This window comes from Onychomys torridus, chromosome 1, assembly GCF_903995425.1.
Source record: "Onychomys torridus chromosome 1, mOncTor1.1, whole genome shotgun sequence".
Lineage (NCBI taxonomy): Eukaryota > Metazoa > Chordata > Mammalia > Rodentia > Cricetidae > Onychomys > Onychomys torridus.
In genome coordinates, this window is record NC_050443.1 from 164,388,372 (window position 1) to 164,411,961 (window position 23,590).

General features: G+C 42.7%; 1 protein-coding gene across 4 annotated transcripts in view; it reads right to left on the reverse strand.

The window, feature by feature from the left end:
- The window catches only part of Armh3 (armadillo like helical domain containing 3), a 202,267-nt gene that overhangs the window by 70,782 nt on the left and 107,895 nt on the right, over window positions 1-23,590 (reverse strand). For all 4 annotated transcript variants that reach the window (XM_036171070.1, XM_036171061.1, XM_036171079.1 and 1 more), the window contains one exon: window positions 8,175-8,250. In XM_036171070.1, coding sequence (XP_036026963.1) covers window positions 8,175-8,250 — 76 coding nt within the window. The remainder of the gene's footprint in view (window positions 1-8,174; window positions 8,251-23,590) is intronic.

Here is a 23,590-nt window from a genome sequence, read left to right on the forward strand (position 1 = left end):
GAAGGGCAGGAAGGTCTCTGGACTTGCTGGTAAGCCCCAGGTTCAGCTGAGAGATTACAGTGGAGAACAATAGAAGACATCTGATACACAGGTGCACACAGGCAAACATGCATGTGAATACCACCTCCCTGAACTAAATAAACCTCTTCAAAGGGAGGTCCTGGAAGTGAGTGTCTCAGTAGCATTTGGACCCTGCAAAGGAGAGCCTTCTATTTCAGTCTAGTAGCTTGATTCAGGCTCAGCTCAAGATTGACTCTTTTTCTCCTAGGAGCAATATTCCACAAATAGCCCCTTACCAGAACCAATAAAAACAGGCTGCAATCAGTAGCCTTATTGGAAGAAAATGAGATGTAGAAGGCAGGGCACAAAGAATATCTTCTATAAACCAATGCTGACTCCAGACATTTAAAAAGCACACTTAATAACTCCTTCTAGTCACTCTACATTAAAGTACCTTGTCCTTTCAAACTCACATGGTCCCCAAACAAATGTTCAATTAGTCCTGTTACTTTTGTACCCATACTTTTCTTTGCTATAAAGCTCAACATGCAGGCATCAAAAGCCAATGAGCTCTGACTGCTCACATCCTGAATACAGGGAAGAAACAGCTATGGGGTATTATCTCACCAGGGAATGCTGTGTTTAACACCTACACATGAACAAACCTCCCACTGAGGAAATGCATGTATGTGGACCCCAAACACAGACTTCCCCACTGTCATGCAGCTCCAAATACAGTGAAGGCAACAAAGCAAGAGTTTTCACTTGTTCAGAAAATAAGAAATTCCTTTTTTGTTTTTTCTTTAAAGCAAAATAAAGTTTACTGAGATGGATATAGTATGTATATGTTACTTAGAGCTGCATAGAAGTTTCCATATTTCATTGTAATTAAATGAATATAAATCTTGGTTGAGCACAGAGGCATGTATCTATAAGATACTGGGAAACCTGAGACAGGTAGATCATTTGTGCCCAAGAGTTCAAGGTCAGCTTGGGCAACATTGGGGGAGGGAGGGAGGGAGGGAGGGAGGGAGGGAGGAAGAAGGAGGGAGGGAGGAAGGAAGAGAGGGAGGAAGGGAGGAAGGAAGGAAGGAGGGAAGGAAGGAAGAAGGAAGGAAGGGAAGGAGGGAGGACGGACTGACAAAAGCAGGGATGTCAGTGCAATCCTGTAATTCCAGCAGAGACAGGGACCTAAATACAGTCTCTTCTCTTCTCGCTCCCTCCCCTTCCCCCCCTTCCTCTCCCCCCCACTTCTCTAAGTAAGTCTGGTATGGTAGTGAGTGTTTATAATGTCAGCACTGGGGGGCTGGGGATTTAGCTCAGTGCTAGGCAAGTGCAAGGCCCTGGGTTCGGTCCTCAGCTCTGGCAATAAATAAATAAATAAATAAACAAACAAACAAACAAATAAATAAATAATGTCAGCATTGGGGAGGTGAATCCTTGATGCTTACTGGTTGGCCAGCCCAGCATAATGGGTGCCCTCTAGGCAAATGAAAAACCCTGTCCCCCAAATCAAGTATACAGTACCTGAAGAGTAACATCTGAGGTTGGCCTCTGGTCTGCACATGTGAGCATACATATACTTGTGTACCCACACAGAAACACAAACAGAGAAGATGAGAAAAGAATTGGTAAAGAAACGACAATTCCACATCAGAAAATATCCACAGATACAAAAGAAAAATGGTAAAGAAAGAAAAGATGAACAACCACCACCAAAGACACCCATGGAACAGACATAGAGTGAAGTGGAGTAGCAACCTGGGTCTGCTGCTACAATCCCAGCTGCTCAGGAACCAAGTCAAGAGGACTGCAAGTTCAAGGCCTGCCTGAACCAGAGTGAGTTCAAACCAGCCTAAGCACCTTAGGGAGCCCTGGTCTCAAATTACAAAATAGAGACAGACTGAGGAGACAGTCCAGAGGTTAAGATCATGTAACGCTGTTCCAGAGGATTTGGGCATGGTTCCCAGCACTCATACCTAGTTCAGAGGATCTGATGCTTTCTGGCCTCTTTGGGCACCTGCATGAACATGGAGCACATAAACTCATGCAGGTGCACAAATACATAAACATAAATAAAAATAAATATACCTTTCTTTAAAGATTCATTTATTTATTATATATTCAGTGTTCTGTCTGCATGTGTGCCTGCACACCAGGAGAGGGCATCAACACTCGTTACAGATAGTTGTGAGCCACCATGTGGTTGCTGGTAATTAAACTTCAGGACCTCTAGAAGAGCAACCAGTGCTCTTAACCTCTGAACCATCTCTCTAGCCCTAAATAAATCTTTTTTACAAAGCAAAAAGAGGACTGAGCGGTGGTGGCACACACCTTTAATCCCAGCTCTCAAGAGGCAGAGGCAGGCGGATCTCTGTGAGTTCAAGGCCAGTCTGGTCTAATGAACGAGTTCCAGGACAGACACGGCAGTTACACAGAGAAACCCTGTCTCGAGAAACTAAAAAAAAAAAAAAAAAACAAAAACAAAAAGTAACAAGAGGGCTGGAGGTAGAATTTAGCAGTATAATACTTCCCTAGTGGATGTGAGGCCCTCATTTCAACCCCTAGTACAGCTAAACAATTACAACAAAGAAAAAAGAAAAGGAAAAGGAAATACAGGAGCAGATGAAATCCAGTTGAGTCAATAACGTTAATGTGAATATAATTCAAATTAGAAGGCAGAAACTGTTGGACCGGATAAGGAATCTAACTACTCAAAGAACACGACAATGCACACCTTTAATCCCAACCCTCAGGAGGCAGATTTCTATAGTTTAAAACCAGCCAACCAGCCTGGTCTACCCAGAATTCAGGGACAGTCAAGGCTACAGTGAGCCGGGCGATGGTGGCAGAGGCAGGTGGATCTCTGTGAGTTCGAGGCTAGCCTGGTCTACAGAGCTAGTCCAGGCAGGCTCCAAAGCTACAGAGAAACCTTGTCTTGAAAAACAAACAAACAAACAAACAAACAAACAAACAAAAAAAGGATACAGTGAGACTCTATCTGCAAAAAAGAAAGGAAGAATCCAGATCCAGCTATCACAAATATTTTAGAAAGGTACAAATAGATGAAACATAAAAGAGTAAGAAAACATGCCAGGTATGGTGGCGCACACCTTTAATCCCAGTACTCGGGAGGCAGAGCCAGGCAGATCTCTGTGAGTTCAAGGCCAGCCTGGGCTACCAAGTGAGTTCCAGGAAAGGCTCAGAGCTACACAGAGAAACCCTGTCTCGGAAGGAAAAAAAAAAAGTACTCTACCAACTGAGCTGCATGCCCAGTCCCCTCAGACTTCAATGAAAGTTCTAAAGGATGTGTTTACTTTTAATGGTGCATGGATGTCCATGTGTGTGCAAAGGCCTTGGATTCTACAGAGCTGGCGATACTCATGCTCACACAGCCGTAGACAGAAACCCACATAGTTAAAGATAATAAGACTAGTGCAAGAAGAACATTCTGAAGAGATCTATAATAAGTAAAAGGATTAAATCACTTATCAAAAATACTACTTCTGGGGCTGGAGAGACGGCTCAATGGTTGAGAGTGCTGACTTGACTGGATGGGTCTTCTAAAGGACTAAGGATTCCTTCCTAGCAATCTCATGGCAACTCGGAACGGCTGTAACTTCAGTTCCAGGGGAACTGATGCCCTCTTCTGGTCTACATGGGCACCAGTCACATGTACAGTGCACAGAAATTTCAGGCAAATCACCCTTATACACAACAGTATATAAAATAATATAAATAACATAAAATAGTAAAAAACAAAAAACAAAAAAACCCCCATGATTCGTGAAAAGAACATCAGGTTCTATTTCTTCTTCTTCTTTTTTTTTTTTTTGAGCTGAGGATCGAACCCAGGGCCTTGCACTTGCTAGGCAAGCGTTCTACCACTGAATTAAATCCCCAACTCCATCAGGTTCTAATAAATTCTAACAAACTTTTTTTTTTTTTTTTAGTTTTCGAGACAGGGTTTCTCTGTGTAGCTTTGGAGCCTTTCCTGGAACTCATTCTGTAGCCCAGGCTGGCCTCGAACTCACAGAGATCTGCCTGCCTCTGCCTTCAAGTGCTGGGATTACAGGCATGCACCACCACCACCTGGCTCTACCAAACATTTAAAGAACTAGTATTAATCCTTTACAAACTCTTCCAAAAACAAAAGGTGAAGAAACACATACCAATTTATTCCACAGTTCCATTACAACTCAGATGTTGAAACAAAAACATCACATGAAAACTACAGATCAATATTTTTTTAAAAATTTATCACGGGGTTGGGGATTTAGCTCAGTGGTAGAGCACTTGCCTAGCAAGCGCAAGGCCCTGGGTTCGGTCCTCAGCTCTGAAAAAAATAAAAATAAAAATAAATAAAAAGAAAAAATTTATCTATTTTATGTGCATTGGTGTTTTGCCTGCATGAATGTCTATATAAGGGTATCAGAGTTAGAAATAGCGGTTAGCAGCCATGTGGTTGCTGGGAATTGAACCCAGGTCCTCTGGATGAACAGCCAGTGCTCTTAACCTCAGAGCCACCTCTCCAGCCCCAGACTAATACTTTTATAAGAAGAAAACGCAAGATCCTTGGACTCCCTCTGAGCAGGGATAAGAATACAATGGTTAATACCTTCTCAGTCACATGCATAATCATTTAGGACATTCTTTTATCATAGCAGAGAAGAAGGCAAACCTCTCAACCAAACTAGGTCAAACACCTCTTCCGAGGACTCTAAGTGAGGGAAAACACAAATGCTCCCCAAGTTATTTTCCTGTCACTGATGGACAGGAACAGGCTGACACTTGAGGTTCTTGCACTGCCTCTAATGATTTTATATTTTTGTCCCACCAGGTTCACACAAGTAGGGACAGAGACTGAATAAAACTGGATATGAAAGGGGCTTTAATTTTGTGACTGCGTTCTCCCCAAGATCAGTCACAACTGAGACTATAAGACTGGTATACTTGTACAATCAGGACAGATATTCTGTTGTTGTTGTTTTGTTTTGTTTTTGAGACAGGGTTTCTCTGTGTAACCCTGGCTGTCCAGGAACTCACTCTGTAGACCAGGCTGGCCTCAAACTCACAGAGATCCACTTGCCTCTGCCTCTCAAGTGTTGGGATTAAAAGTGTGAGTCACCACCACCTGGTTCAGGACAAAATTTTATAATATATTAGTTACGTATTTGTGGATGTGCCATTTAATAATCTTATTAATGACTCAGGCTCATGACTAGCCTCACTTTAGCTAAGAAAACTCAAGCGAGGAGTGGCTGAAACACTTTCCCAAAGGAAGAATAGATCTGGGACTCAAAATTCAGACACTTGAGTCTACAGTCTCTGCCATCACCCATTTTATTATACAGTCTCATAAGCCACACTTGAATGAGCACTGAAAAGCAAAACCAAGGGGACATTCATCAAAAACTTCAGAGAAACTACGTCTTTCCCTGAGTCACTCTGACTGAAGATGAGAAGTCAGAGCTGCTTAGGAAGGTGGAAGTCAGCTGGAGAAGGCTCACCTAACATGCATGAGGCCTGAGTTCCATTCCCAGGAACCTCCTTAAAAAAAATCCTAGAATCAAAGCTGATATTTTCTCAAAAAAGGGCAGAGTAGGTGCTGATGAAACCGTGCTTCCATATATGAGAAAGAAAAGCTGGGCCCTTATTTGATTTGTATATATGAATCCGAGCTCAGCAGCAGAGTGCCTGCCGAGCATGCCCAAATCCTGGGCTTTATCTCCAGCGCTGTATGACTCTAGTGTGATGGGGGTAGAGGGGGACTGGGGGAACAGGAATAGAGGCAGAGGGATTAGATATTCAAGGACAGCCTCTAATACGAAGTAAATCTGAAACTAGTCTCAGCTACATAAAATGTTTCCTCAAAGGGGCTGAACAGACCCAGTGGGACATGCATGCCACACTCGGGAAACTGAGGCATATGGATCACCAGAGCTTGGGAATTGGTGGTGGTGGTGGCGGTAGTGGTGCACACCTTTAATCCCAGCACTTGGGAAGCAGAAGTATGTGGATCTCTGAGTTTCTCACTCAGTTTTATCCCAGCCTTCAAGCCCATGGGGAAAGACAGAACAGCATGAGGCATCTGTGAACCTGGACTACTACATCCAGAAAGAAAGCTTGGGCTCACAGCTTTGCCTCATGACAAAAGCAGGGTCTTCCAAACTCACTATGTCATTGAGAATTAGTTTGTATTTTGCCGCAGGCGTGGTGACAAAAGCACTTCAGTAGTAGAAGCAGTGGGAATGGGAACAGGGGTCCAAGGTCACCCTTGGCTACATACTGAGTTCAAAGCCAGCCTGTGCTATGACCATCTGCCTCAAGGTAGGAAAAACAAGGGTATTTTAAGAAGCATATAACATACTCTACAAAGTTTAAAGCTTAAAAGATGAGAGAAGACGGCATATGGACGAACCCCCAAGCCTGACATTTGGTAAGTGGAGAGATATCTGGAAGGAACGAAGGTAAACTGTTCTTAGCAGCATCAGTATGTGTTCCTGGTCTGGACTTAGTGTGATAAGAGCCCAACACATCTTTCCAATAATCTCTTGAGGAAGTTGACTGGGTCCTTGCTTCTTCAGTCAAATACTTAATTAGCCACGGTGAAGATGATGTGCTTATTCTCTGCAGGAGGCCCAGTTTGAGAACTGAGAAGGAAAGGCCAGGTATGGCAGTCATGCGAAGGCAGGGAATCGGCCACGGATACTAGCATTTTTTCCAAGGCTCATCCCAGTTCTTTCACTTATTCAGAGAAGGCAGAGAAACTTACATCAGCTGCCTGGAGGCCCTTGGGACGAATAAGGACAGAGCCAAGGCAGAAACCATTGAAAGCAAAAGCAACTAAGTAGAAGATAAAGCAAACAGGCCCCGGATGAAAAGGAGCTGCCTAGAAAGCCTGTGTAAATACACGATAAACAGACAGAGCAAGCATTACATTCTTATGTACTTCATACTCTAGTCCAGCACCTGATGTTGCATTCAGACACCCATGTCTGTCTTACTGCCCTTGGGTCACAAGGCAGAACTTGGGAGAAGAGTTTGTAATGCCAAACTCCTTTAGAAACTCACATTTATCGTAAGGACTCACACATGTCTTGAATGCCTGCTAGGTGCAGATATGCATCTATTGGTGAGGTTTATAAATGTGTTTGCTGCAAAATGTCTCTGGAGGCAGGTAAGCAGTCCGACCTTCACCGCAGTCTTGTTAGCTCATCTCACCCCATGCTCCCTCGTCCCAGCCCACTCAACACACATATTTCACAGCTTTCTTCTTATTCCCAGTTGTGACACACACTGTAGTAAATCATTTCAGAGACAAGACATTTTACTTTAAAAGAAAGAGAGAAAGAAGGATAGGAATAAACATCACACCCTGCTCTCTCACACATTAGAATCTATACAAAGTTGTAAATATGCATTACTATTATTGGAGTGTCTGGCAAGCCTTACATCTGGAGCTAAATCAAGTTCCCCATCTGCTGGGTTTGCCTCTTTTATTCAATGTTAACTTCTTGATTATTTGCAAAAACAATTCAATTAACTGTTGAGAAAAGGGAAAATCATCGGCACAATGGGAGGAAACAATGAAAGTCAAGCTGAGACCTAACACTGAAGCCCCTTTCCTCCCCACTTAGAGAGCACTGCCTCTGTGAGTACTGCTTCCTCGTGACCCTGTGAACCCCGCGTCTGACACAACTCTACCCAACATATACAGCGTTCCTTTTGCTATTTCATAAGGAACTAAAAATGACTTAGCCCCAGGGTTTTTGATTGCCTGTGTTTACCACAAATAGAAATACCTACTTACAGTAAAATGTGAAAGTTCTAGATCCCCACGAAGCTACCAAGGTGCAGAGCAAAGGAAACCCCCAGGGGAGGCTCTGAGGTAGCTTATGCATAAAGAACACTTTGGCAGCTAACGTGCCTGCAAAGCGCCTGCGACCATTTCTTGGGTAGAAAATTCCCAGAACAGCTGGCACTTTGAGCTCTTTCAATGACACAATGAAAGCCTCATGCACCCCTGCTTTTCTCCATCAAGTGTGACAACTTCTCCCACTCCTCCAGATATCAGGGCTGAAAATAGCAGTGGTGCTCAGAGCATTCTCCTTGGGAAGGTGCAATCAACCTCAGGATGAGTGAGCGCTCTACAGGAGCTTCTCAGTCCTTACCTGATGTTAACCAGTGCATGCGTCACCTTGCTGGCTGCTTCCTTCCACTGGCCTGCGTTGGTAGAAAGCCTGAGGACTGTGGAAGGAAAGAAGACAGATCTGTCAAGGCCCTGACACAAACACAGACATGAGGAATGGAGACACGTCTCGGGATAGCACCATTACAAAACCAAACAGAGCTTGTACCAACCTTCTACTGTAAACCGTCCTCAAGTAAGGGCAACTACTTTCTCCAGGAATGTTTTTCTTTCTCTAACTTCTCCCTTGCCATTGAAGTAGTCACTTCTCCTTCTCTGCCTTCTCCTTTCCTCCCCTGATAATGGACTCCAAAACTTCGTTTCTATAGTCATTTAATACACAAAGATAAAGCGATAGCTCAGCTGGCCAAGAGTGCATAATGACCTACCTGAGTTAGGTCCCCAAAGCCCATGGAAAATGTCTAGTGTGGTGTGCATGCTTGTCACCCCAGGTTGGGTGAGTAGGAGACAGGTGGACCCATGGGGCTTGCTGCTGACTAGTCAGCTAAGCCTTCTTGGCAAGCCCAGGCCAATGAGAGGCCCTGTCTAAAAGGATGAAGGGGACAGCTCCTGAGGAATGACCTAACACTGACAAGCCTGTGCACAAGCACACTCACAAAAACCCATATAAGGGTGGCAATGTGAGAGTAACTTGGCTGCCATGTTTACCATTTCCCTACTAGCAAGGGTTACACTTGGGTGGCATGGAACCATGTAGACCAGGCTGCCCTCAACCTCCCAGCACTCCTACCGGCTGAGGTGGCATCCCTTCTTGCTCCATGTGCATCTTTATAAACCTAAAACCATACATCCAGCCAAATAGGACAAATAATCTTTCCAGATAGAGAATGATCATGTTTCAATCTAGGAATGAGCTGTTTGGCTCCTCTAGCTTACATTAAATGACCTGCAAAGTGAACCAATAGAGAGCATCCACTCCCCGACCAAACTCTCCTTTACAAACACACTCACAGGGGGAGAAAAATTACAGAATGCACAGTGAGCACACCCCCTGACAGCTGTGGTCTCCAGACCACATGTGTACTGTAATCATGCCATTTACAAGAGACAGAACAGTACAAGTACTCCCTGGATGAACAACAGAAGGCAGATATTCACATATGTTTTTGTCTTTGCTGTGTTTACATGCACGCACACATGCACTCATTTGTACAAGTACATATGCCCATGTATGTGCACACAGAGACCAGAGATGGACTTCTTTCTCTACTGTTCAGCACCTTTTTTTAAAAAAATTGTATTAATTTATGTGTGAGTATATGAGTGCATGCTTATGGAGGTCAGAGGACAATTTGTGGAAGCTGACTCTCTTCTTCTGCCGTGGGTCCCAGGGATTGAACTTAGGTTATCAGGCTTAAAGGCAGGCATTTTTACCTGCTGAGCCATCTAGCTGGCCCCTCCCACCTTATTTTTTTGACATGGGGTCTGTTATTAAACCTGGAATGCACTGGTTGACTAAATTAATGGCAAGACAAGCCTCTGGATCCTCCTGTCTCCATCTCCCCAGCACGGGATTACAAGCACATAGAGTCGTACCTGGCTTTTTAATGCAGGTGCTGCTGACTCTGGTCTTCAGGCTTGTGCATTTTACCCACTGAACCAACTTCCCAGCCTCTAAACTATGTTCTTAAAGACCATTTGGTTACAGAGATAAATATGTGGAGTGTTTACAAAGTATCAGGCACTGGACAAAGTTTATATATAATATAGCATACAGATAGATGTTGTGTAATAGTTTCCTCTGAGATTCAAACATTCCATCCTGCAGGGAAGCTCCTTAAGCAAGAAGGTAAACAACTCAAAACAGCTGTAGGAAGTCCCTGAAACTGACCAGATTCCCTAGGCCCCTACCTGCAGCAGTAAACAAGCCAAATTACTAAAAGGTCTCTTAGATGGGCCAAGCTACAAAGAAGACCCAGAGACCAGACGAGCTGCCTGAAGAAGCAAAACCAGCTCAACTGCCTGAAAGAGGTTTAGACCAGAGAGTCACTTGGAAAGGACATTCTCCAACCTATTGAGCTGCCCACAGGCTCTGCGGTATGTTCCAGGCTTCCAGCTTTTGTTAGCTGTCGCCTGTGCTGGGGTGGGCTTTGGTGACACAGCTGTCTCTGAATCACTTCTGCTGCTATAAGTAACCCCTCACCCACACTCTTATAAGTGACCCCAATAAAACTCACTGGTTTACCAAGTTGGATTTTGGTGATATCTATACTTAGGTCTATCCTGGGCTGAGTAGACATGTATGTTGTACCCCCTGCAAAAGCCTTGTCACACAGAATAGGAAACCCAGAATCAGAGGAAAAAAGTAACTGTGATCAGTCATACTCTGTTGTTGTTGTTGGGGGATTGTTGGTTGGATAATTTTGGCTTGTTTTCAAACATTTATTTGAAAGAGAGAGAGAGAGAGACAGACAGACAGACAGACAGACAGACAGACAGAGATGGAGGCTAAAAGAGAGGGTCAAAAACGCCTGGGATGGGGTTGGGGATTCAGCTCAGTAGTAGAGCGCTTGCCTAGCAAGCTCAAGGCCCTGGGTCCGATCCTCGATGAGGGGGGCGTACCTGGGATGGAGGTTTCAGGGGGTTCTGAGTCATGTGATGTACGTGCTGGGGCACAAACTCCAGTCCTCTGCAAGGACAGCAGGTGCTCTTGTCTGCAGAGCCATCTCTCCAGCTCCAGGGTTTGTTTTTTGAGACAGGCTCTCACACTATAGTCCAGACTGGTGTGGAACTCATTATAGAGACCAGGGTGGCCTCAAATTCAGGCCATCTTCTTGCCTCGGGTAGCCTCCTGAGTGTGGGGTTACATGTATGAATGAAGCACCATGAATAGCGTCATCATTCACAACTGTTTATGAGAGCTGGTATCTGAACCTTGGAAGAATGTTCTATGGCGAGCTGGTGTTTGAACCTGCAAGGGATGGTTCTAGGTCTGGTACTTGTTGAGAAATGAGTAAAATCATGACCTTTCAAGTCTACTGTTAGGTCCACGTCTAGTCCTTGCTGCATCCCAGAGGAAAACAGTACCAGCAACACGAGACACTTGCTGTGACCACTGAGTGAGCTATGGACACATGCACAGCTTAGAAAAGTGCTCCCAACAGAGTGCAGGCTTTGTAAACTGGAGCAATCTCAACAACCACCACCACAACAAAAGGGTGTTTCCATTATGGGGGTTAAAAAAACAAAACAACAACAAAAATCAACTTATCTGTTGGTTCCACATCTGCTCTTACAACATCTGGGTTTTATAAATAGATGGAATTTTATGAAAGAGAAGATTAAGATGGAGACCTTAGCAAAGTGCTGTTTTTATAACTGATAAGATTTAGCTAGTACACAGTGACTTGGGATAGTTCCAAGTTTAGAGCTCTAAAGCTTCAACTCGGGGATAACCCAGCATATGTGCAAATTTATTTCGATATTGAACAAAATAATTTCAGCAGGTCAGACATGTCTTTGTGTGTATGTTTTTGGGTATGTAAGAATGAGTAAATGTGGAGACCAGAGGTCAACTTAAGCTATGGTTCCTCAGATACATCCATTTTGTTTTACAAAATGTTCTTATTAGCATACATGAATACATGCATTTCATTATGACACTTTCATACATGTACAGAAAGCATTCAATCACACTCACCCCTTTACCCTCTCTTCCCTCCCACTCCTGCTGATCCCTCTCCTCTTCCGAACTAGCTCAGCTTCTCCTTGGTTTTTGTATGTGTGACCAAGTTAGTTTCATCAGGGTTGTTTACAGGGACACAGACACCTTACCAGTAGCTACAACACAGCTTACTGATGCTCAGGAGGAATAGAACCCCATGAGCACCTCTTCCTTACATGACAGGATGTTAATGACCCCAACTTTCTCTTTAAGATGGTATCTATTTGGCCTGGTGCTTACTGAGTAGGCTAGGCTTGGGGAGTGGATGGCCAGCAAGCCCCATGGATTTGCCTCCTGCCTCCCCAGGGCTGAGATTATGGACACAAACCTACCTACCTACCTTCCTACCTTCCTTCCTTCCTTCCTTCCTTCCTTCCTTCCTTCCTTCCTTCCTTCCTTCCTCCATCTTTCCAAATGGAGGTTGAACTCAGGTCCTCATACTTGTATGGCAAGCATATTATCAACTGATCTATCACTACACACCTCAATCTATTATTGATGATTTTTTTAAATGATTTTTCAAGACAGGGTTTCTCTGTAGACCAGGCTGGACTCACAGAGATCTGCCTGCCTCTGCCTCCCGGGTACTGGAACTAAAGGCGTGCGCCACACTGCCCGGCTGATTTTTTTTTTTTTTTTAAATATAGTAAAGCAAAGTTAGAAGTTTTATTAAAGACAAGAGCTGGAGAGACAGCTCAGTGGTTAAGAGCAGGTATCCCTCTTTCAGAGGACCTTGGTTCAGTTCCCAGCAGAACGTCAGGTGTCTCACAACCACCTATGACTCCAGTTCCAAAGGACTCAATGCCTCTGGCTTCCATGGGCACCCACACACGTGGTATATATTCACACACATGGCATATATCCACACAGACAGACACACACACATACACACACACACACACACACACACACACACACACACACACACACGATTAAAAATAGTATGTCTTTCAAAAGTTTTTGTAAGATTTATTTATTTATTATGTATAGAACATGTATGCCTGCAGGCCAGAAGAGGGTACCAGATCTCATTACAGATGGTTGTCAGCCACCATGTGGGTGCTGGGAACTGAACTCAGGACCTCTGGAAGAGCAGTTGGTGCTCTTAACCACTGAGCCATCTCTCCAGCCATCTTTCAAAATTTTTTAAAAATATATTTTAATATAAACAAGCACGAGGATCTCAGAAGAATTAAGACATACCTATGTGTGGGCACAAGCTTCTCAAGGAACAGTTGCCTACTAATGCTTTAAAAAAGTTTTCTTTTTCTTTTCTTTTCTTTTCTTTTTTTTTTTTTTGTTTCCATTTTTTGAGACAGGGTTTCTTTGTGTAGCCCTGGCTATCCTAGAACTACTCGCTCTGTAGACCAGGCTGGTCTTGAACTCACAGAAATCCACCTGCCTCTGCTTCTGAGTGCTGGGATTAAAGGTGTGCACCACCAACCTGGGTAAAAAAGGATTTCCTAAAGAATGTATTCATGTGTGTGTGCGTGTGTGTGCGTGTGTGTATGTGTGTGTATATGTATGTGTATGTGTGTATGTATGTGTGTATATGTATGTGTGTGTGTGTATGTGTGTGTGAGTGTATGTGTGTATATGTGTGTGTATGTGTGTATGTGTGTGGTGTGTATATGTATGTGTGTGTGTATGTGTGTGTGTGTATGTATGTGTATGTGTGTGTGTGTAAATGTGTGCGTGTGTGTGTGTGTATGTGTGTGTATATGTATGTGTGTATGTGTGTGAGTGTGTGTGTATGTGTGTATATGTATGTGTATGTGTGTATATGTGTGTGTGAGTGTGTGTATGTGTGTGTGAGTGTGTGTGTATGTGTGTGGTGTGTATATGTATGTGTGTGTGTGTGTATGTATGTGTGTGTATATGTATGTGTATGTGTGTATGTGTGTATGTGTGTGTGTGTGTGTGTGTGTGTGTGTGTGTGTGTGTCTTATATAACATTAGAGGGACCAGCCTTAATATTACACATCCCAGGGGTTCAGGAGAGAACTATGAACAGCAAGGACTATTTTTGGGAAATAGAATCTCAGCACACCGAGCTCTATAGTCCACTTACTTTAATTCCTTTGGCATAACATCCTCTTTACACAGCTTCAGTTCTGTTCTCGGGCCTAGCTCCTTTCTTGTCTGATCTCTCTGTATTTATCTACTGCGCCCTCTAAGTTCTATCTTAATTCTCTCGTCTCAATTCTGCCTTATCTAGGTCCTTATCATCTTGTTCTTACCCAGCTAGTACTTCCCCATCTGACTCTTCCTTATCTTCCATCTCGTCCACACGTTCTCTCTGGTCAAAATCCTCCTTGTCCCTCTCCATTCTCCATCTCTAAGTTCTCTACATTCCTCCTAAGTCTCCCAGGAATCCAGTTATAAACCCAAGCAATAGCAATCCCCTGGCCAAGCCAGATCACCTTGAAATCTATGGGGTCATAAAGGTAGGTAAGAATTTTCCTCAGGCAGTGACCACCAGGCTTCCAGGGTCAAACAGAAGGGTGGTAAGAATCATAAAGAGGGGCAGTAATTGTTAATTATCATTTGCAACCCTAAAGGGAAGTGACTAATGAATTAACTAAATTTGGGTAATAACTAAGAAGAGGGATCTTATGTGCTCAACTATAATCTTAAACATGATTGGCAGAAAAGGTTAAGAATCTATAAGTTGCTAGGTCAATGGGAGAAAATAAAACTGTCTTCTTTTTTCCTGTGGATGCTATCTATCCAAGCTATCTGCTGTTTTTCTACAGGGTAGGGGAAAGTGTGCTCGGTCAGTAGTCAACCTGTGTGCAGCTAGATGCCTCTGGTGATAGTTAAAGAACTAGAGGTAAGATTTGGGAAAGGAGGAAATTAAGCTAAATTGGCACATCAGCCAGGCCTTCTCAAACAGGTAGTCTGGATGCTTAAGTCTGTTCTTAGAGAATACAGAGGTGTCTCTGATAAGGTACTTTCCTCCGTCTGGGGATGGACCTGGCTGGATGCTGCCAATGACGATAATTACAGGGTTCTGGCTGTGCATAGCTGTCAGCACAGAAGGTTATCTAAATATTCCTTTAGTAGAGGGAAATGGTGCCCAATATATGGTGGAAAAGCTACAATAGTACACAAGAAACTCATAGCAGAAAACGACTGATAATCAAAAGCCAAATATCACCAAGGCTCCTTGAACCTCAGCTTGACCTCTGGAAGGCCCTTGGCTTCTTCCAGGTATTAGCTTGGTCATAATCAGCTGAAATCCTACTTTGTATATTTTTGCAGCTTGCAGCATGTGTGTGTGTGTGTGTGTGTGTGTGTGTGTGTGTGTGTGTGTGTGTGTGTACACTAAGTGCAGGTGTCTGCGGAGATCAGAAGAGGATACTGGCTCCATGCTGAGGGAGATGGTGTGTCCTACTATATCTGGACTGTCTCAATGCTCGCAACTACTCATCTGCTCTAACAATTTAATTCTCTCCTAGTTTAAGTGTAAACATGATTTTTATATTATAGATGTTGGGTTTTATTCTGTTATGTATTTGTTAGTATAATGACTTATAAATATAGATTTGAGCATTATTCTGAAGTATAGTATGTGAAATCAGTAGGCTCTTTCAAGGATTGAGGGAAAAGTTCAGTAAGTTCTCAGAGTCTGGAGAAATGACTTGGCCTGGTTAAATACAATTGCTATGCAGCCATGAAGATCACAGTTGACCTCCTAGCATTCACATAACAAGGCAGGGTCTAACCAACACCTGTAACTCCAGCTTCAAGGGATCTGATCTCCTCTTCTGGCCTCTGTGCACATACCTGATCACACACATACACACATGCATACATGCACAATAAACAAAATAAAATGTAAAAAAACCTATCCCCTCAAAACAGAGTCTAATGTAACTCATGCTGGCTTTGGATCTGCTATGAAGCCATTTATAGCCTCACACTCCTGATCTTCCTGTCTCTATCACCTAGCTACTGGGATTACAGGTTTATGAAGCTCAAACCCAAGTTTTCATGCATCTTAGGCAAGCACTCTACCAACTGAGCTACATCTCCAAAATGACCCTTTCCAAGTACTGGGTTACACTGCCACTAGCAGCTTTTTTATGTGGTTTCTGATGACTGATCTTGGGTCTCCATGTTTGCTAAGCAAGTACTTTGCCAATGGAGGTATAACCCAGCCAATCTACCCCTGCTTTTTGAGACAATGTCTAATGTAGCCCAGGTGGGCCTAGGACTCTTTATGCTGATGAGGATGATCTTGAACTTCTGATTCTACAACTTCTACCGCCAGAGTGCTTAGGTTACAGCCATGTGCCAGCAGCACACTCCTAATATAGAGTGGTGTGGATTGAACCCAGGGCTTCCTGCGTGCTAGGCAAAGCAATCTACCAACTAAATTATGCCATCAGCCTAAAATCACAATTTGGGGGTAAATTTCTTCAGTTTTTCTTTTTTGTTTGTTTTTGTTTTTCAAGGCAGGGTTTCTCTGTGTAGCCCTGGCTATGCTGGAACTTGATCTGTAGACCAGGTTTGCCATGAACTCACAGAGATCCACCTGCCTCTGCCTCCCAGGTGCTGGGATTAAAGGTGCTCGCCACCACCACCCAGTAGTATTTCTTTTATAACTCTAATGGTGTGTGATTTCTGTTTTCCATAATTTACTATATGAATAATAATAGCTTTAGTTTGAAGTACAGTACAGTGTGGATGTAGGGGTCAGAGGACAACTTTCGGGAATCTTTCCTTTCACCATGGGTTCCAATGATTGAATAGGTCACCTGGACTGTGCAAGTACTGTTACTGCCAACTGAGCTATCTCATTACCCCTGCAACACACTTTTAGAAACATTTTGTGTGTATGAGTTTGTTCCTGCATGTGTTTGTGAACACCATGTGCATGTGTACACCACATCCATGTGCACATGTGCCTGTAGAGGCCAGAGGGCATTGGATACCCTAAAACTGGAGTTAGAGTTGGTTTTGAATCACTGATGTTTTGCTGGTAATTGAACCCAAGTTCTCTTCAAGAAGAATAAGTGCTCTTAATGGCTGAGTCATCTCTCTGGCCATTGCTGGTCCTTTTAAAACATTTTATTATTTATTTTACCTCTTACTTTTTTCCTAATATAGGAGTCCCAAGCAGAGGCAAGGCTTTTAGTTTTTTTTTTTAAAGAGTCAACAAGGAAAGGATTATAAAGGGGAACAAAAGAGATGAGACTGTAGCTCAGCTGCTAAGAGCACTCGCCTAGCATGCAGGGAACCCTGGGACCAACAACCAGCCTGGACTCAGCCAGATGCAATGGTGCCCACTAGTCAGAACACACTTGGAAGGTGGAGGCAGGAGGATCACAAGTTTAAGGACTTCCTCAGTTACGCAGGGAGTTGGAGGTCAGAATAAGCTACGAACCCTTGTTTCAAAAACAAACAAACAAACAACAAAGTAAATAAATAAGTAGCTACAATGAAGCTCTGGGAAGTAATGACCAGGTTCCTCATCATCATCCCGATCACTGTGACAGCTTCACACACAGGATGTCAAAACTTATCCAAATCTGTTATAGTAAACCTCAATCAACCTCGTAAGCTGAGATTTTAAAAATAAAATGCTTTTTCTGAGTGGCTTGTATTTCTATACAACTTAGAAAGATCTTCTGTATCTTTCAAACTGTAGATAGGATTCATCAGGTTTTTTTGTCCAAACTTTCAGAAATGTACCACCTTCTCTAGTAACAAGTTACACTCATGATGGATGTGGAGTAAATTTTTAGTGAGCCAATTATCAAAGTAATTTTATTTACCCAAAGTGATTTTATCTAATTCTCACTTCTTTATGTAAGTTTTACTGAAAATACATAGGTACACTAGACTTCTGAACAACCTGTACATCTGGGATATACACTCGGCTTGCTATTAATCCGTACTTAGCTCTTTCCTTTGTGTGTGTACATGTCCATGGGTGTGCAGGTGAATGTGTGTATACACATTCACGGGTGTGCAGGTGAGTGTGTGTGTGTAGAAATGTCATATCAAAGACAATCTAGGATGTCATTCCCTACAGATGCTATCCACCTCATTTTTGGGTTGTTGTTGTTGTTGTTGTTTTTGGTTTTTAAGACAGGGTTTCTCTGTGTAACTCTGGCTGTCCAGAAACTCACTCTGTAGACCAGGCTGGCCTCAAACTCAGAGATCCACCTGCCTCTGCTTCCCAAGTGTTGGGATTAAAGGCATGAGCCACCAATGCCAGACTTCCACCTCCTATTTTGAGAGAGGGTCTTTCACTGGCCTGAAACTCACCAAGTAGGCTAGATGGACAGTAAACCCCAGGACTCTGCCTGTTTCCACTTCTCCACAGCATATGTTACCATGGCCAGCTTTGTCTATGTGTAGTGGGGACCACTCAGTTTCATGTGCTATAAGGCAAACATTCTGCCGACTGAGGTAATTTCCCAACTCTTCACTCACTCTTTCTCCAAAATCTTCCTGACACTCACTGAATCCACAAGCCTCTATCTGGCATATTCACCCTTCCTATCTCTGTCTCTCTCTGTGTTCCTCTTCCCTCCCTTCTCTCCATATCAACAAAGGCTATACAGCTTTCCATGGAGTTAAAATCTGAGTTCCTAAAGGCAAAAGGCCCACAAAGATTTTCCTGTTGCCTAAGAGGAGAGGGCTGCAGTGGGTAGCCATCCCAGCCTTGGCCTGGAAGTTCCAACCCCCATTGAGGCTTCAGTAATTGTCATGCCTACAAGGTGGGGCTGAGGGAGGATGCTGAAGATCGAGAGGAGAGGCTTCTCTTGGTTCCTGGACCCTGGACACTGGAGGTAGACCGAGCAGAGTTCTCCAGAGAACACCGCCGGACTGCACCATACCGTTCCCAGACCCTGTAACCTATCCCTTCATTTGTAAGTTATCCCACAAAATAAACCTCCCTTTTAACTACGTGGAGTGGCCTTAATAATTTCACCAATATCTGGCGTTCACGTGGGGCAAATTCCAAAGCCTGGGCGGCTCCCACCCTCAGCCTGCTCCCCGGCTGGCGGGTACCTAAACCCACTGCAAAGTTCCATTTAACCAGGGGACCTACACCGTTCCATTCCCAAAAAAGGGAACAGCTAGTCCGGTCTCAGTTCCATAGCTTAGCCCCTAGACCAGCGAAAACCACTGTGAGTGAGGCGTTCCCACTCCTCCCTGAGTGCCAGCTCCCCGCCATCTTGGCTCCTGCCTTCAGCTGCAGCCAGCCAAGGTCGCCAGCAGGCCTTGCTTTGGAGCTATACCAACGCCTCCTACTGGCTGAAAAGTGCTACTGCATTCCCCAAAACCACAGAAAGGTAAGCCTCTTTCAAGTAAAAGTACTTGATAATTTTACACCTTAAAACTGACTAACAAATTTTGAGTAATTCTTGTAATATGGCTGACAACATTACCTCACAAGGATTTAAAAACCTTTTTGCCTGTGTGATGAATGACATTCTCCTGGAAATATACGACCTCCATAAGGTATATCTGGCCTGTACCATTTTGACATTCATTGTAATAATTCACACAGTGTTCAAACACTGGTTTAATAATAAGAACAAAGACGAGTCATTATTGGGACTGATACAGGCTTTAAAAGATAGCAATGAAGGCTTACAGAAAAAGATTCTCTTTCTGGAATCTGCTAACCAGGATTTATAGGCTTTAACAGATAGCAATGAGGGCTGGAGAGATGGCTCAGTGGTTAAGAGCACCGACTGCTCTTCCAGAGGTTCTGAGTTCAATTCCCAGCAACTACATGGTGGTTCACAACCACTTGTAATGAGACCTTGTGGCCTGCAGGAACGCAGGCAGAATACTGTACACATAATAAATAAATAAAAATGATAAAATTTATTTAAAAAAAAAAAGATAGCAATGAAGGCTTACAGAAAAAGATTCTCTTTCTGGAATCTGCTAACCAGGATTTACGGGCTTTAAAAGATAGCAATGAAGGCTTACAGAAAAAGACTCTTTCTCTGGAATCTGCTGACCAGGACTTACATAAAAATATTCTCTCTCTGGAATCTGCTAACCAGAATTTACAAAGCAAGCTTGTACCCAAAATTGATTTTATTGATAGTAAATATGAATATTTAATGGATAGAACACTAACTCTCCAGAGTGAAGTTGTAGTTACTCAGACACTATATAAGGAAGAAAAATTATCATTAAATGATAAGATAAGGTCCATAGAATCATGTGTTTCGGAAGAACATAAAAGCTTCCATGATCCCATGAGAAATCTGGAATTCCTTACAAGAGAGGAGGTTTACTCCCTGGAACAGACCATAGGTGCTCATTTACAAGCCCTGGAGGAAACTCTCCATAAACATGACAAGAGACCTAATAAGCAGAAGGGCAAGACCACACAGGTTGTAACATCTCCAAATGGCTCTCATACAATGGCTTATCCTGTTATCATCCATGAGAAGCCAGCAGATGACACACCCCGAGCCATATACAACATATACATTACAACTAATTTCAACAAGGGACTTAAAAAATATAAAGGAAGCAGTAGTTACATATGGGATATACTCCACATACGTAAAACAGATGTTAAATTCGTGATCTACCTCACATAGAATCATTCCAGATGACTGGCATCAGTTAATTTCAGCTGTTCTAGAATATAGCCAGCAGTTACAGTGGAAAAGCTGGTTGAGAGAAGAGGCAAGAAATTTAGAACAAGGTAAACTCAGAGGTTTTGTGATCTCCCAAGATCAAATACTTGGTGAGGGATGTTTCACTGACAGGAATGTACAAGACACTTATGATGAGCATACAATATCCCTATGCCGTACAGCAGCTCTAAATGCTTGGGAAAAAATTCCAGAACCTAGAAAAGCAACTGAGGTATACACAAAGAAATTTCAGGGACCGCACGAACCCTTCACTGATTTTTTACAAAGGCTGAACACAGCTATAACAAAAGCTGTGTCAGATAAAGAATTAAGAAAAGTGTTAACTGAGTCCTTGGCATTTGACAATGCTAGTGCAGAATGCAAAAGAATACTTACACCATTAAAGATCAGATCAGCTCCTTTGGAAGAATGGATTCAGTATACTAATAGTGTTGAATCTCTTAACTACAGTAATGAGGCTTGGATAAGTGAGACAAATCCCAGAGGTGAAAGAAGGCCCCGTGGTACCAAATGTTTTAAATGTGGTCATATAAGTAAAAACTGTACATGGGGTAATCCTAGAAGTAATACTCCTTCTAGGAATAGCCTAAACAGGAGACCCCAACCACCTCCTGGATTATGTAGAAGATGTGGCAAAGGCTGACATTGGACCAGTGAGTGCAGATCAAAATTAGATATACGAGGCAACCCTTCACTGGTGGGAAATGCCTCAGGCGGCCTCCTGCAGGCCCCCAAATCAAATGTGGTAAGAACATTCCCAGCCACTGTGGAAGAAATTCCTCTCCAGGACAACTGAATAAACCAATGTCTAATTTAAAAACGGATACTGCAATGGATGATAAAACAGCTCTGATAGATGAATCATAGTTTACAAAGAACACAACAAAACAAATATTTTGGCAGACTTCCATAAATGAACAAAGACTAAAGCACAGAATTCGAATTAATGGCTTGGTTCTGGAGGGCCTGGTAGACACAGGTGCAGATGTGACTATAATTACACCAAAATCATGGCATCTGAACTGGCCTCTTCAAGAGGTAGATGCCCAAATTTAGGAATTGGCACCCTACCTCAGATAAAACAGAGTTCGAGATGGGTTGAATGCATAGGGCAAGAAGGACAGAGAGGAAGGTTGAAGCCATATGTAGCAAATGTAGCAGTAAATCTATGGGGCCAAGATCTGTTACAACAGTGAAATACCCAGATTAAAATTCCTACACTTTCAGAAAAGGAATACAGGCCAATGCATGTTTCTAGGAATAATATCATAACATGCTATAAAAAACAGTCAGCAACCATTCAGGCTGTACACAAACAGAGCACAACTGCTGTTGAACTCTCAGAAGTACTAACTGCCTTATCTTTAAAGTGGCTAACTAATAAACCTGTCTGGGTTGGACAGTGGCCTTTGACAAAAGAGGAGCTACAAGCTTTAGAACAGCTGGTTCAAGAGCAGTTAAATGCTCAACACATTGAAGAATCTACCAGCCCTTGGAATTCTCCTGTATTTGTTATTTTTGGTAATTGGAGAATGCTGACAGATCTGAGAGCTATTAATAAAGTAGTTCAGCCAATGGGCTCCCTACAGCCTGGGATGCCCTTGCCCTCTCTACTACCCAAAGAATGGCCTATAATAGTTACTGACTTAAAAGACTTTTTTTGCCATACCCCTCAAGAAAATGATAGAGAAAATTTTGCCTTCACAGTTCCTAATTATAACAATTCTCAGCCAGTCAAGAGATATCAATGGAAGGTCCTCCCACAGGGAATGTTAAACAGCCCTACCTTATGCCAATATTTTGTGCAAAAACCACTGGAGATAATTCGTGTAAAGTTTCCACAATCCATAATTTATCACTATATGGATGATATCCTATTAGCTGATTCAAAGTTAGACACATTAGAAAGCATGTTTGAAGAAGTAAAAAAAGTTTTGCCTCGCTGGGGACTGCAAATTGCTCCTGAAAAAATACAAAGAGGAGATTCTATTAATTACTTAGAATATAAGATAGAGCTACAAAAAATTAGACCCCAAAAGGTACAACTGAGGAGAGATCGATTGAAGACTCTTAATGACTTTCAAAAGTTGTTAGGAAGCATTTCCAACTTATTGGGTATCATGGGAATACCCAAAGATGGACTACAAAATTTGGCTAATACTCTAGAAGGGGACAAAGAATTAAATAGTCCAAGAGAATTATCAGCTGAAGCTGAGAAGTAATTGGCTCTAGTAGAAAAGACAATTCAAGAAGCACATGTGGATCGTGTGGATCCAGAACTTAAATGCATTCTTGTCATATTCCCCTCCAGACATTCCCCCACAGGTATTTTGATGCAGAGGGAACATATTATATTGGAATAGATATTCCAATCACGTAAACCAAATAAGAAGTTAAAGACTTATATAGAAAAGATCTCTGATTTGATTCAAAAAGGTAAATTAAGACTTCACCAGTTGACAGGAATGGACCCAGCAGAAATTGTAGTACCTTTAACTAATGAGGAAATTTCATCACTATGGTAAGATAATGAATACTGGCAGAGAGCCTGCAGTAACTTTTTGAGAGAGATTAACAACCATTATCCCAAAAGCAAGAGAATAGAATTCATAAAGACTGAATGGGTCCTTCCTCACATTGTACGACACAAGCCAATTTCTGGAGTCCTCACATTCTATACTGATGCAAATAAGTCAGGGAAAGCAGGATACAAATCAGGAGACTTAAAGTGGTACAAAGTCCATACAGCTCTGTACGAAAGGCAGAACTGGATGCTGTTCTTATGGTACTGATGGACTTCATAGAACCCCTCAATATTGTCACTGACTCTCAATATCCAGAGAGACTTGTTTTATATATTGAAACTGCTGAATTTATTCCTGATAATACAGAATTAACTTCATTGTTCATACAATTGCAGGAAATCAGAAAAGGGAACATCCTATATATATAAAACACATATCAGATCCCATACAGGTCTACCAGGACCTCTAGCACAAGGTAATGATGAGATTGATCAGTTACTAATAGGTAATGTGCTAGAAGCCTCAGGATTTCATAAGAAAC